The 13,910-nt window shown below is 37.9% G+C and overlaps 2 protein-coding genes across 2 annotated transcripts; both read right to left on the reverse strand.

Annotated features, from left to right (window-relative positions):
- Nucleotides 1–1,000: 1,000 nt before the first annotated feature.
- LOC112295408 (protein ROOT INITIATION DEFECTIVE 3) lies at nt 1,001–5,799 on the reverse strand. Its single transcript, XM_090244184.1, has 9 exons — nt 5,503–5,799; nt 4,281–5,161; nt 3,772–3,885; nt 3,442–3,575; nt 3,037–3,193; nt 2,553–2,764; nt 2,152–2,279; nt 1,617–1,879; nt 1,001–1,485 (listed from the first exon to the last, which is right to left on the reverse strand). Exons 5-9 carry the CDS (start codon nt 3,181–3,183, stop codon nt 1,234–1,236), a joined length of 1,002 nt encoding a protein of 333 aa, XP_090100310.1. The 5' UTR covers nt 3,184–3,193; nt 3,442–3,575; nt 3,772–3,885; nt 4,281–5,161; nt 5,503–5,799; the 3' UTR covers nt 1,001–1,233.
- A 1,219-nt stretch (nt 5,800–7,018) lies between these two features.
- Nucleotides 7,019–9,532, reverse strand: LOC112295407 (BTB/POZ domain-containing protein At1g63850). Its single transcript, XM_024546945.3, has 2 exons — nt 9,056–9,532; nt 7,019–8,778 (listed from the first exon to the last, which is right to left on the reverse strand). Exon 2 carries the CDS (start codon nt 8,657–8,659, stop codon nt 7,409–7,411), a length of 1,251 nt encoding a protein of 416 aa, XP_024402713.1. The 5' UTR covers nt 8,660–8,778; nt 9,056–9,532; the 3' UTR covers nt 7,019–7,408.
- Between the last annotated feature and the right edge of the window lie 4,378 nt (nt 9,533–13,910).

The raw sequence follows: 13,910 nt of genomic DNA on the forward strand, positions 1-13,910 counted from the left end.
TTCTCTAAATCAAATTTCCTACCATTTTCAAACATCACATATCCTAGTAGGACTATCTTTTTAATTGTTAGGAATATCTTATCAAGATTTAAGGCAATTTTAACTTTCCTATACCTTTGAAGACTAACTTTGACACATTCAAGATGTATTATCTTGAAAGACTGGGTGCTAAAGTCATCAATGAATACCCTAAATTCTAAACCCTAAACCCTAAACTCTGAATATTTCAATAGTACATTGACTCTTTCAGTCTCTACTAAGGAAATTAAGGAAAAGTACTTGAAAAAAATTGGCATTTCATTCACAATCCCAAGTGCCTGCTCTGGACGATGCAGTTGCAAATTCAGACATTAATCAACAACAGAATCACAATTGATTTGCTGTGGTAAAAATAGTTGCTTCATTAGGACAAATGTATGAAGTGAACCATTAAATCACATTCAATGGGCATGAAATAGAATTGGAGAAAAGATGGAAATAATGTATCGGGAAGGATCGAGCATGGACCCCAAACAGCCTCCCAAGGCAAGAGCCAGGTACCTAGATATCGATCACCTGAGGAGAGGATTCGGAACAGTTCGTTTAGTCTGAATAGAGCTCACAAAGGACAGTCAACATTTCATCACAAAGACTTCCTGAGAAAGGAAAATATTGAAAAGAAAAATAAGAGTTATGTAAAAACAATAGCTCGGAGTCTTCAGTTTTATCGTGAGTAAGAATTATCAGCTACTACGAGAACCATCAGATTCTGAGAATTTCGAGTGTGCAGCGTGATCGATATCCATAGCCAATATGCATACCGACACCGCAAGCAAACTACTTCCATCAAACTGACCACTGCACATTGCTGTAAATAGAAGAATATACCTTTATCTATTCAGACTAAACGAATATTTCTCCCTTTATTAATTTACACAGAAACAGAAAATTAAATAGACTTAAATATTGTCAGTAATTCCATTTTAGATGATCTTTATCCAAAGTACAGGGGTAACATCCATTCAAATAACTTCAGAATTCTTTCCATTGGACTGCAAAAAAAGACTACGTGAACAACTGTCAGGCGCATGCATCAATAAGAAGAGGCACCGTGACGAGTTTTTGAAACACGACTACTAGAAATAGACCCGGCTACTTCCCAAGTAAGAACAGCAAAGGTGGCAATATTTTCAGCTAAATTTCCAAAACCAGGACATAAGAAGATTCTGACTAGGTAACACAGTTCTCTACATTTTACTTGTCCCGCATCGTATCGACTACCTTTCCTCTTCCTTTAAGCTTATCTTTATCTTTTTCCTTATCTTTCTCTCCGTCTTTCTCTTCATCCTCATCTCTCTCCTTATTACCACCCATTAACTCATCTACACAAAAGCAATACAATTCCTGATGTAGTTGTTGCCATTGCTGCCCATTATTCAAAGCCCGGCGCAACTCCGATCTTAATCTTTCAAGTTCCATTTGCATAGCTGCCGTAGATCCACGTTGCTGTCCGAAACAAACCTCGAGTTAGTGCAGTCTTAGGATGCGAATCAAGGAACATACTTATGTCCAAAAGTATTGAATAAAACTGCTGGAGTATCGAAATAAATATAGGGTCATGTGAAGCAAATACTAACCTCTAGCTCTTTAATTTGGCGTTCCATGGCAACGTAGCTATATGAATGACCTTCAAAATCTTCATCTTCTGGATACGAAGAAGGAAGCACAACAAGGGGTCCTTCCCAAGGGTTCGCATCATGAGCCACCGCATCTGACGCAACATACTTGCTTAATGGAGCCACTGGAATTGTTGGAGCTCGCCTATTCACAGATCGCCCCGGCTGTGAACCATGAGATTGTACTAAAGATCGCGGTAACACTAGCAAGCAACTAATGGGTCCTGTGTTGATCAAACAGACAGTGATTTTAGCATCCTTACAAGAAAGTGCACATGTTTCCACTTCACGACGACAACAAAACAAAAATTAGACACTACTTCAACAGGTTAGCGTTCACCCAGCGGTTGTCGAAAACATCCGATAAGAATGGTCTGCTGAAAACAACTTGCTTCATCACACGCTTCGAAGGTGTTAGTTTTATCACAAACATTGACAAAGTAATTCAAGTTCCCGGATCTGTTCGACACGTGTAAAAAATGGTTCAGGGTCTAACCTTTAGATTGTGCGAAGGTTCTCAGAACTTGACGACTTGATGTGTCCCAGAGACGTGCTGTGCAATCCTCAGATCCAGAAACCAGCGACACTCCATCCATACTAAAGGCCAACGATGTGACTGCACGACTGCTCACACCAAAATAAACGGCTTCAGTAAAAATCCACACTGTTCATTCTCCCGAGGCCACTACCATAAACAAAGAACTGCACTATCACTTCATAATGCAATATCATATCGCGATTATCGACAATTGCAAATGCAACCCTTAACCGCAAAACCACCATTTTATGACGCAGGAATCAGGAAATTTGGGTTGTAATTACAATCGGATTCGGTAACAAACATGGCAACGGTGGCAGCTCATGTAAGCAAAATAGTAGAGAAAGTTTACTATTTACCTGTGACCAATAAGAGCGGCATCCGTGCCAAGGTTCCCATCGGCCAAAATTCCAGCCGTGGTAGGCACTCCAAAATTTAGAGCGGTAGTGAAAATCCTGCCATCAGCACCGCCGGCATACAACGCATATTCACCAGGATCTAATACAATAGCATTCAATGCTGTCGGGAAAACGATTGACCTCAGAAGAGTTCCAAGAGCAAGACTCCAGATCTGCGAAAATACAACCCACTTCTGTGAGAGATGGAGAAACTTGAACACAAATAACAATTTCACCAAATTTAGATCCAGGCTTACTAGATTGAATGTGTTAAACCTTTCGAACATAATACAGGTTCAAAAAAATCAATGATACATCCTTCTAAGAGATAACTACAAAAGATTCAACTTCCATAAAAGTCAACCTTTTGTTTTCAGTGAGGGCTACACAAGAGAAGTACTTCTAACACGCAGCAGAAAGAGCCGAAGACATGATGAAGGATCACCTTGCATGTGTGATCCAAAGAGCAGGACACGACAATAGCACTAGAGCCACCAGAGCCCGAAACAAGTCCTGTAACTGGCAAGGTGTGGTCAGACCACCCATACATCGCAGCAACTTGTCCGTCTGCTCCTTGGCCATCCTCTCCCATATCCAGAACCCTGTACAGAAAGTACACACGCTAACTACAAGAAACGGGTGCTTCACATACTTCAAAACCTAATATTGCTGTAGGGGTTTAGGGTTTAAGCTCAAACAAGTAATCATGGTCAAAAAACATTAAATGGAAGAGAAACATATTAAGCATGATCGTAGGAGTAGCTTGAGCTTAATCCAAACACATGAATAGTGGCTTATGTGCTAAAATTGGGGTCATAGCATCTGCTGAACATCAGTCGAGAAGACGGACCTGATAAGAGGCCAGACATTAACGAGGCCGTCATCCGCTCCAGAAATGAGCAACGAGTCGTCATCAGAGAACACTAGGCAGCTGACGTTCTTGTAGTGGCCAGACCAAAGCCTCAGCAACCGCCCGGTCGCCACCTATTCCGCCAAAAACACAAAGAAAATCAGATTACCGGCTCAACAGACGAAAAAGATCCTTCGGTAAAAAGACTGAACAAACGAATACCTCATCAACAACTCCTCTGCTTTGCATGCCATATGTCTCATGAAACGTTTCGGTTCATACAGTGCCTTTCGTGACATTGACATTCTCAGGTACACATCTACGACTCACCTCCCAGAAATAGATTCGACCAGACGCACCACCACCGGCAAGGTAAGCTCCATCGCTGGTGCACGCCAGAGGACCGATAGGCTCCACGGGATAGCTCTTAAATGCTACTTGACTCTGTTTTCAGGACAGATAAAACGAAAATTACAGTCCGTCACCCACCGCATCACTTCACGACCTCCGACAATTGTCTTTGAATGACCTACATTTCCAAACGATTATGCTCTATTCAACAATACCCAGAGCCATGCCAAGGTATTCCAGTTTATTGCCCACATTGAAAACATAATGGGGTTAACATGAATTGTTGTGCCTGTGGAAGAAACCACCTTTCCACAAAACAGAAATCCTACAAATGTAAGCCAACTCAACCGTGATGATATAAATTGTTCCAGAAAGCCCATAGCGACAGCAGAAGCGAAGGCGTTGCCTGAAGTTTATAGTCCTTCAATGCCACCCGACACAGAAACAACCCCAATGCAGTATCAATATGGGATAGGAGAGGCCCTTACCTTGTGCCAAGCCCAGAAGTAGATGGCGCCACCTCCAGCTCCACCCGAGGGCTTAGGCACCTGGGCAGCCGCCAGAAAGTGGGATCCAACGGGAGCGAGTGCATTGCGCGGCGAGGCGCAGGAGCGGAGGTGTGATAACACAAGGCCGGAGTGCAAATCCCACACCGTAACCCCCGCATCCGCCCCTGAGCACACCACCACGACTTCTGTTACGGTAGCCAGCTTGCTCCATCCACCCACGGCCTCTCACGGCCGCCCCCCACCCTTTCGGGCCAAATTCACTCTAAGGAAGCCCCTCCTTAATCCCCTGATCACACACCCAACAATCCCTTCCTCTCTTGATCGCAAGCCCACGCCACTCCCTGCATGCACCGTCAACGCTATATACTCGACAGAAGAATCGACCTTCCGGCTCTTCTTCTTCAAAACTTAAACCCAAGCACCATGATGCAACCCACCAAAATGATCTCTGTAGTTCAAATTCTATCACCACACATAATGATTCAGGTGGCGGCCTCCAGAACGCCAAGGGGCGGCTGCAGCTCCACCCAACTCCCTGCCTACTATCGCACCACGATCCTCAACGCTTTCTTACGCAATCATTCGAGGCAGTTTCGAGCGCCCGAAACAAAGCAGATATTCGCCGATTCCCACGGGAAATGGTCACCGAGTAGGCGACGATGGCAATCTGTGACCTAATTTGGCCACAGTATGCACAATACACCACGGGCATTTATACCTCGCTCCGAAAACCGAAACCTGGAAAGGCACGAAATCTCCCATACGACAGAAAAGACTGAATTGTGTTCATCGAAGGATGTATCTGTTAAACAGAAAATCGGCCAACTCTGTGACCTAAAACTCCTGAATCTGATGCCCTTCTGCAACAATTTCAAACACCATTTCCACCCTAAGTATGCGTTTATCGGAATTGTGCAGATACGCGTTAACGCTTCCGAAACTAGGGCTTGAAACATATCCCTAATTCCTTCAAAGCTGTGCATCTGATTTTAGGGTTTGCGGCTCTTCATGGAAACCACAACAATCACATCGTTGACTCCCCTGAATCTAAGAATAGAATCGTGTTTTCGGTAGCCGATGAAACTTACGGTGAGACTCACAATCTCACTCAAATAACTGTGTGGGAGTGTGTGTGTGTGAACAACACCTGTGTTTGAGTTTAACCGCTTAAAGACGACGAGGATTGGGGTTCAATTCTTACACAGAGTTACTCGGACCGGTGTCACATGAACGAGCAAGAGTTGAATGAAGAATTGGAAAAGCTTGGAAGCTGTCGGAAGCAACACAATCAAGCCCAAAATCACGTCGAAACTCGATCTGAATTGTCAGAATAAATAGACAGATGGAGCACGAGATCATGAAAGCGATCGGAGCTCGATGATGAATTGCATGTTGTGGAATGAGGCACCACGAAGCCCTAATGAAAGAAAAAGGGCAAGAAAGCAGTAGCAACTGTTGGCTTGATCATCCGTAGGAAGTAGACAGAGAAGGGCTGATAACTTTCTACTCAAAATGTAGGACATTGTTGTTAGTAATCAAAACCCTTAAACTTTAGTGAAAGACAAATTTAGAAGTTTGAGATGGTGTTGGGTTGTCAGATGAGGGCATTTGTGATTGCATCAAAACAGTTGGCGGCTGGAATGCCGGTTATCAAATTCTAATCATGCTTGATTAGAATTTTGAAACCTAACCTAAAATCTAATTTCCATATGTCCAGTGAAAACGTAACCCACAAAAACAACGTACACACTAACAAAAACAGAGGGAGAAGGAAACTTTAGATTGTTCAGAAAGTAGACTTATCTAAATGTGTCTTATATCGAATCTGCTACTGAGAAATAGGAATGTGTATACATAGTTGAAAACGAGTAAGGAGATTCTTTAAGATTTTGAAAATTCGTTTCTTTCAGTTAATATTTTGCCATTTCTTTTGTATTCCATGTTCTACAATTCTGTTATTTCTAAACTTTTTGCACAGAAGTCACGATATTGACTTTGATTTTGATTTTTAAGAACACAACAGGCTTTCAAGCTCAATAAGAAACAGTACTTCACCTGAAAATGTGATTGTAAAAAATGGTGATATTTCCACTGTCAATTAATTATTTTGTTGGTGCAACGTTGTTTCATTTACATCAAATTAGTCTTGTAGTAGTAGAATAGTTAAACGCCCACGTTTAAATTAGTTTTTGATAGACGGCCTGTAAAAACAAAAATTGTTTTAATGCACCACGTTGAAGTTTTAGTTTCAAATCACGAATACAATTTTACAAAGTCATTGTAAAATTTGTTAATGTTTGACAAGTTTGGTGTGATGATATAAAAAATTGTTACTTCACAAACCACATGCAAAATATGACACTGCCCAGAACAGAAGTAAACAGTTTCACTGCATGAACTGAATTGGTTTCTAACACCATTACATTATCCAAGTTTATTTTTTAACATTTGAATAATAAAAAACTTTAATGACCGTTTGGATCCCTACAACACATCGCAACAATTTCATCCCAAACGAACATGTCAAAAAAAAATAAACAAAGCTGGTGGCCACCTTCCTGGAGACTTGCAAGACATCCTCCCCAATTGAAAGGGTACAATTTTCTTCTCATGTTTTCATATTTACATATAAACAATTTAACAGATCGAAAAAAAGATCAACTCTAGATCGACAAAAAAAAAAAAAAAAAAACAAAAACAAAAAACATTGGATACAATGGAATAAATCACAGAATCGATTATAGATTCCTGCTGAAGTCTAAATGTTCGGCAGCAATACAACATCCTTGAAATATGCGTCACGTCCATAAAGCAGTAGATGCCCTCATAACGATCAAATTCCTGCTAAAACCCTCTCAAATCTCTTACAAATTCACGCATTGCAAATATAACACCAAACAGGATGCTTAATCTGACCACAAGCTTTGCTAGCATGTTTCTAACATATTCATGACGTTTTAAAAATATTTTCTCATTGTCGGCGATATCTTACAGGAAAGCCTGGAACATCAGCAGGAGCAAGCGGATGACCGCTTCGTGATCAAACGATTTTCAGAAGAAGAAACCAGGCACTGCGTTAGTGAGCACAAAATTGGGGTCAGGATGCATCAGTCCGATTCCGAATCTGGCCAGCTCTCTCTCAAAAGCGCCACCAAAGAACTGATGTCAATGAAACCTACAAACATATCTTGCCGCGATTTGATGAGCTCTGTCTGTTCACCCAGAGGCAATGTCAAAAAGAAGCTCTTCGTGATGTGGTGATAGCTTTCTTGAGAGACAAAGGATTCCAGCACCACATGCCAGTTCTTCAAGAGGGCGACCCTTTCTGCAGTGCTTAATAGCAGGTCCCCTTCCAGCACGGCCGTATACAACCGCAGAATAAGCCTGGCCATTTCCATCCCAGCCGCATTGCAATGAGGCGCATTGAAATAATTCATTCTTATGACAATTGAAGGAAGATCCTCCATGTGGACAATGCACAGAACCAGCTCTTCGGCAACCCTAGCGTTTAAGAGAGATCTCAACACCCAGCAGACCGCTAAAAGCTTCTGTGCAAGCTTAAAAATCGTGGACTGTTGAGGTTGAAGAGTCTCATTATGCTCTTTGTCAATTGCACTGAGCGTATTTTTTGCCTCGTTACTGACAATTGTCACCACCGTCTTGGCGACATTAACAGGGGTCCCAGATCCAACGCCATGCAAAAATTCCTCAATCAGTGTGCGAGTGTTCTTGAAGTTGTCATTATGGGACATTGCCGAGCGAATCCAATATTGGTAAACGTCGCACAAGTGCCTGTAACGATCTCTATCGTTCATGTGTAGTCCTAGTCGAGCAATAAGGTCTGTGGCGTGACCACCGTGGAAATCTGGGGAGTAAGAGTATTCTCGAATCCTGACTTCATCCTCGTTGGACCAGTGGATAGCGGATATGTACCGGGAGATGGAGTCCATTAGTTCGTGAAACTCAATCTGCGAGGCCACCTTCAGAAGCTCTACGGAATGTTTGATCTCTCCGAAGTCCTTTTGAAACGGCGAGTACATGCGACTGAAGCAGGCTGTGTAGTATTCGACATCCGAGTGAACCTCCAGAAAAAATTCGCTCACAGTGGACAATGGATTTGGCTTCCGCCATCTCTCGCTCAAGCACGTCTCGAAATACTTGCTGTATTGACTCAGACGCCTGGAATGTATCTTTACCAGCACGAGAGTCTTGTCGCGAATTTCACTATCGCTGCATCCTGCGAGATCGGTCCCGCTAGGTACTAGGCGGATAGAAACATCTTGATCTACCTCAATTCCGCCGCACCACACAATCTGTCCCGTTTCCAAAGAGTCCGCTACAGCCGAATCCGAACTCATCTTTAAGCTAATCTTGGTGGACGAACGGAAGTGCGAATAAACTGGTCTTGCTCTCTCCACTCAGCTGGGCAAGAGTTTCACATCTTCGACAAGTAGAACACATGCTCAAAGCATAGAACCTGCAAGCATTTGAATTCAAAGCCACGGTATAGACCTACTTGTATCTTTATCCCTCCATCGTCAAGGATCCTAGTAGTAACTTCAAGCTACAGTACATGGAGGGAAAGGGCAGGTCGAAGGCAACAAAGAGAAGACCAAAGGAAGAGAACAGTTCCAAAACAATCCCTCGAACAAGCCCTACTGAAGAGGTGAAATCATGCAACAACGCAAGATCATGGCCACTAGACTATGGCAACAAGTAATCCACTCACACCAAGCATGTCTCGATCAACTGACCTCGAGAATCTCCCTGTCGCTGCACCATGCTCCCGCTGAAATGGTTCGAACTGGGTGGAAAGTCGGAGATGGCCGGCACAACTTCTAGAGCTCGATGGTCTGAAAACAATGGCGGTTCCCTGTAACTTGTGAGAATCCTCAAGCTTCATGAAAAGCTTTCAATGGAGCAGCCTCGTCAGGTGGGTACCCCCCGATTCCCGTTGCCTTCACCGTGAAGCTTCAAAGGGAGGGGGATGAACAACCACGTCGGCAACGTTAGCCGGTTGGCAGCAGGCAATTCGAGTCTCGCCGCCGTCGTCTCTCGATAAGTGAAGTTCATGCAATGCCATGCGGTGAGTGGGCTTGGCATAAGCATCAGCAGCGATGGACTTGGCGGATGAAACAGGAACAGAGATGGCGTCCTCTCCCTCGCAGGAAAAAAGACGACAAGGAAACAACACCCCAAAAATCAACACACAACAACGAAAGGAAGCAAGCAAGATAGAAAGACAGAAAGACAGAACGAACGAACGAAAGAAAGAAAGAGAGAAAGAAAGAAGTGTAAACCCTAAATGTGGACTTTTGAATGTGAGAGGTTTGATGAAAAGCATGCTTACACTTACTCTTTCTCTCTGGATATGCATTCATGTATATATGACACTTAATTGGGTTCATTTTGATGTCAGAAATTTTAAGGCGAGTTTCTATGTAGGTTTGAACATTCTAAAAGGATATTTGTAGTGTGTTTGTGGATATGTACACACACACACACACCCCCTATATATATATATATATATATATAAATAATTGCAAAACAAAACTTAATATATTGTGCTACAAAACAGGGAAATATTGAGATTTCTTTTGTGTTACAATCAATCTTCTGTTGTAAAATGAATTTTGGTTTCAAATTTTGGAGCTGTTTTATAACAGTTAGAGGATTTTCTGAATCCTTATAAATCATATTATTAGATAAAGTATCAACATAATAAAACATATTAAAGTTCATATATATATATATATATATATATATATATATTTTTACATTTATTTTAATGTTACAAAATTATATATATATATATATAATTGTAATTTTCTAAATTAGTAAATAAAGTATCAAGTCAAATTCATTTAAGTATAATATTGGTTATTTAAAAAATATTTATTTTATTGAAAAATAAAATATATAAAATAATATAAATAATATTTCTTTACCAAAACCATATTTAATAAGAATTTTTTTGTTTTAAAGCATTTTATATAAACTTTTTAAGATGTTTTTGCTACATAAGGTATGGTCTCCTCTCATATCATAGTTATATTATAAATATTAGCCTTGAACAAGGCTTTATTGAAAGTGTTTATAGACCTTTGTGATTTATTTGTATTCTAATATTCTCTTTCTTTGCTAATATTTTTATTGATAATAGAATTTTTATTTAATAAAAAATATTCCAAAAATAAAATTTTGTGAAGTGAAATAAATTAGTAAATCAAAAATAATGTGGATTTAAGAAAAATTAATTTATAAGTTATAATTTATTTTGATGTTCTTAAAAGAAAAAAGAAAAACTTCTACCTTATTGTTAAAGAAGATTGAGATTTGATATTATATTTATTGATCTTATTAAATTATTCAATTAAAAAAATCAAGAATAAGTAGATCAAATTTATAAGTAAATTCTAAAAGACTTGCTTCTATAAGCATAAAGAAGTTAAAGATTAATATATCAAAGAAGTTTAATGGAACAAGATCAAAATGCTAAAGATTATTTTAAGATTTCATTTTTCTTCATAGTCTAATAAAATTACTCGAGTAAGATTTACACACATACTTTTATTTGAAGGTATTATTATTTCTTGATTTGTATCTTAAATGGGTGAGGATTTTTAAATTTTGTATAATTTAAACTTATTTTTAGTTATAATTATAGCAAAAAACAAAGAGAGTAGTCAAAAAAAGATTAAAAAAAAAAAAAAAAAAAAAAAAAAATCATTTTTGTAACAAAGATCTTATTCATTTGCTATTTTTGTTGCCAAAGTCTAATAACTTGCTTTACCACATGAATTAGAAGGTTAAGACTCTAATTATACAATTTTGATACATTTTAAAAGATAATGTTGAAAATCTATTGTTAACAATATCAAAAGCAAAATTTATTAGAAAAATTTATTACTAGAGCAATTATATGCAAAAATTGACTATTTAAAAGATATCAAGAATAAAGTATTAAGGACAAGAGCTCAAAGAATGTAAATAAAGAAGTGAGACGTTTTTCAAATAAAGATGTCAAAAAATAAATATGTAAATATATGTATTCAAGAAAAAAAATGGAATGGTTATAGCTAAAGATTAAAAAACTAGAGACTCTTAAAACTAGAATAGAACCAAGAAAGGAGTTGAAAAGAGTAAGGAAGGCCTCACTCTTGCATCTATATATACTATCTAATTAGGAATAACATGGCAACATTCTATAGAACCTCTAACATGTGTTTAACTTGCAAGACACATGTCTAATTTGTAAAGCAAGTTTTTTATATGTATGCCATATGTTTAATTTGTACCACAAGTAACCAATATGTACAACATATGGCCAACTTATTGGCAAAGTTTTCAACCTAGTAATAACCTACAAGCATATGTAAATATAAGTTTGCATATATGAATCATCTAAGAAGCTTTTCTACAAGATATTATCAAATTTACTTACTTCTACTTACTTCTATCTATTTAGATTATCTAAATATTTATTGAAGATAAAAAATATGTATATTTTTTAAATTTTATAACATATTCAAATTTATAATAATAATAATTTCATAAATATAAATTATATATAGACACAAATACTATTAATGAAATATCCATTAAAATAGAATATCTTCAATAAAAATAAAAAATAAAATAGTAATAATTTAAAAAGTAAAGTTTAAAGGTACATTTAAAATGTTTTTAATTATTAAGATAATTAATATTTCTAAGATAATTGCAAAAATTGAAATATTATGATTTATTTGTAAGAACAAAGAATAGAGATGATATAGTAAAGTAATAGTAAGACTCTTTACAAAATCTAATTAATTAATTTTTTTATTTCTACTATATTTTATTTTAAATTTAAATTCATATAATTGAAAATTTTATCAATTAAAAGAAAATTAAAGATTTATTAATTTTTTAGATTTTTAAGCATTTTATCTCTTTTTAAAGAATACCAAAGCTTGTTTTTGTGAAATATATATTACAATAATATACTAATAATTTCAAATTTTAAATATTTTCTTAAAAAAATTATGAAGTCATTAACTATTTATATTTTAAATTAGACAATTTTATATAAGATTATTAATAAGATCCTAAATATAAATAATTCATATTAGAAAATTAAATATTTTGTAAAATATTTTACAAAATATTAACTTCTTTTGTGTTTATAAATGATTATAAAAACTTTACATAGAAATTAAAAAGTTGTACTTTATGTTCAACACAAGCAACTTATAAATAGTCACTAATTTCCTTAGTTTGATGTTATTGTGTCAACATTGTCCATATTAATGATCAATATAAAATCATAATTCAATAAAGTATATCACACTCCATAATATACACTAATGACACAAGATTTGTGTCATTTAAATCTTTAGACAAGACTTTCCAATCAGGGTCAAAAACCTTAACAAACCAAGAAGATCTCCCAGGCCAGATAGGCAAAGACAAAAAAAATTAAAAAAAAAGAAAAGAAAAAAGCTTTTGTCCATATAAATCACTGCAGAAGGATCAGAATTAATGCTTGAGAGAGAAAATAATCAGAAACAATGAAAAAAACACAAAAATCTCTGTGTGGTGAACCACAAGAACGTGAACTGAAGCAAGCGGGAGTCTTCATAACAAAACTACAAAACCCAACTTAATTATGAATGGAGGCTAGGAGGTAGATTTTTATTTACTATAAAGCAAACGTAGCCGATTGAAAACGATTTACCAACAAAGAAGTTTACAATCTCAACCAACAACAACAACTAGGCAACACCAGAAGATGGACTCAACTCTGGCGAAGTTTACCGAAAGAGGGAACAAGTGTAAGTGCCTGATTCTCATGCCGAACAATTGGGGAGTTTGCCACTTGTTGATCTGCAGCAGCGATGCTGCCGCATCAGAATTGTGCTTGACGTGTTCAATGTGCTAGAAATCTGGACAAATTATACACAACACAGAGAGAGATTCCACTCGGTTTTGCAGCATTGGTCGTGGTGGTTCATGGGCGACGCGACCCACTTGGGCAAGAAGATTCGACATCCGTCAAAATAAATTCTCGGCAGCCTCACTTTTCAACGCTGCACTGAAGCCCGGAATACAGGGGAAAAAAAAAAAAAAAGGCTTCTGTTGGTGCTATTGACGATTTCAGATGGAGTGTTGGGCACTGAATGAGAAACGTGCAGTTCACCTGACACCTTGAACTATTCAGGAATGGCGACGTGGAAACTCCGGTTCTGGTAACTGAGCCTGAAACGGATCAAATCCAGACAATACGACAGTGAGTATTGGAAATGCATACAGATATATATATATATATATATATAAACATATTGGCAAGCATAGATGAGTTACACTGTTTGTAACAGTGGCTGCTTAGTCTCCTTCTATTTGTACCGTTAACTGCCTTCATCGACTTTAAATATTCGTCTCGATTGAGCTGGTTTCACTGACAGAATTGGCACTGGTGATGGAAGGGAGTCAAGCAACACGGTACCCGAGCCCTGGATTTTTGTATAGCTTTGTAGACTCCCTCGCTTTTGGAATCGATAAAATTAGAATAGCTCGTAGCGGCCATGCAGGTAGGATGCTATTTGTTCATGCACTGAGAAATCGATG

The sequence above is a fragment of the Physcomitrium patens genome, chromosome 18, assembly GCF_059467195.1.
Source record: "Physcomitrium patens ecotype Gransden chromosome 18, ASM5946719v1, whole genome shotgun sequence".
NCBI classification, from domain to species: Eukaryota; Viridiplantae; Streptophyta; class Bryopsida; order Funariales; family Funariaceae; genus Physcomitrium; species Physcomitrium patens.

What these genes read in the sequence shown, in the direction of transcription:
- LOC112295408 (XM_090244184.1), bottom strand. Translation starts at nt 3,183, where the DNA reads ATGGGAGAGGATGGCCAAGGAGCAGACGGACAAGTTGCTGCGATGTAT. An exon ending in AACCTTCGCACAATCTAAAG is followed by an intron (nt 1,880 to 2,151) that starts GTTAGACCCTGA and finishes TGATCAACACAG; the next exon opens with GACCCATTAGTTGCTTGCTA. An exon ending in GCCAAATTAAAGAGCTAGAG is followed by an intron (nt 1,486 to 1,616) that starts GTTAGTATTTGC and finishes TGTTTCGGACAG; the next exon opens with CAACGTGGATCTACGGCAGC.
- LOC112295407 (XM_024546945.3), bottom strand. Translation starts at nt 8,659, where the DNA reads ATGAGTTCGGATTCGGCTGTAGCGGACTCTTTGGAAACGGGACAGATT.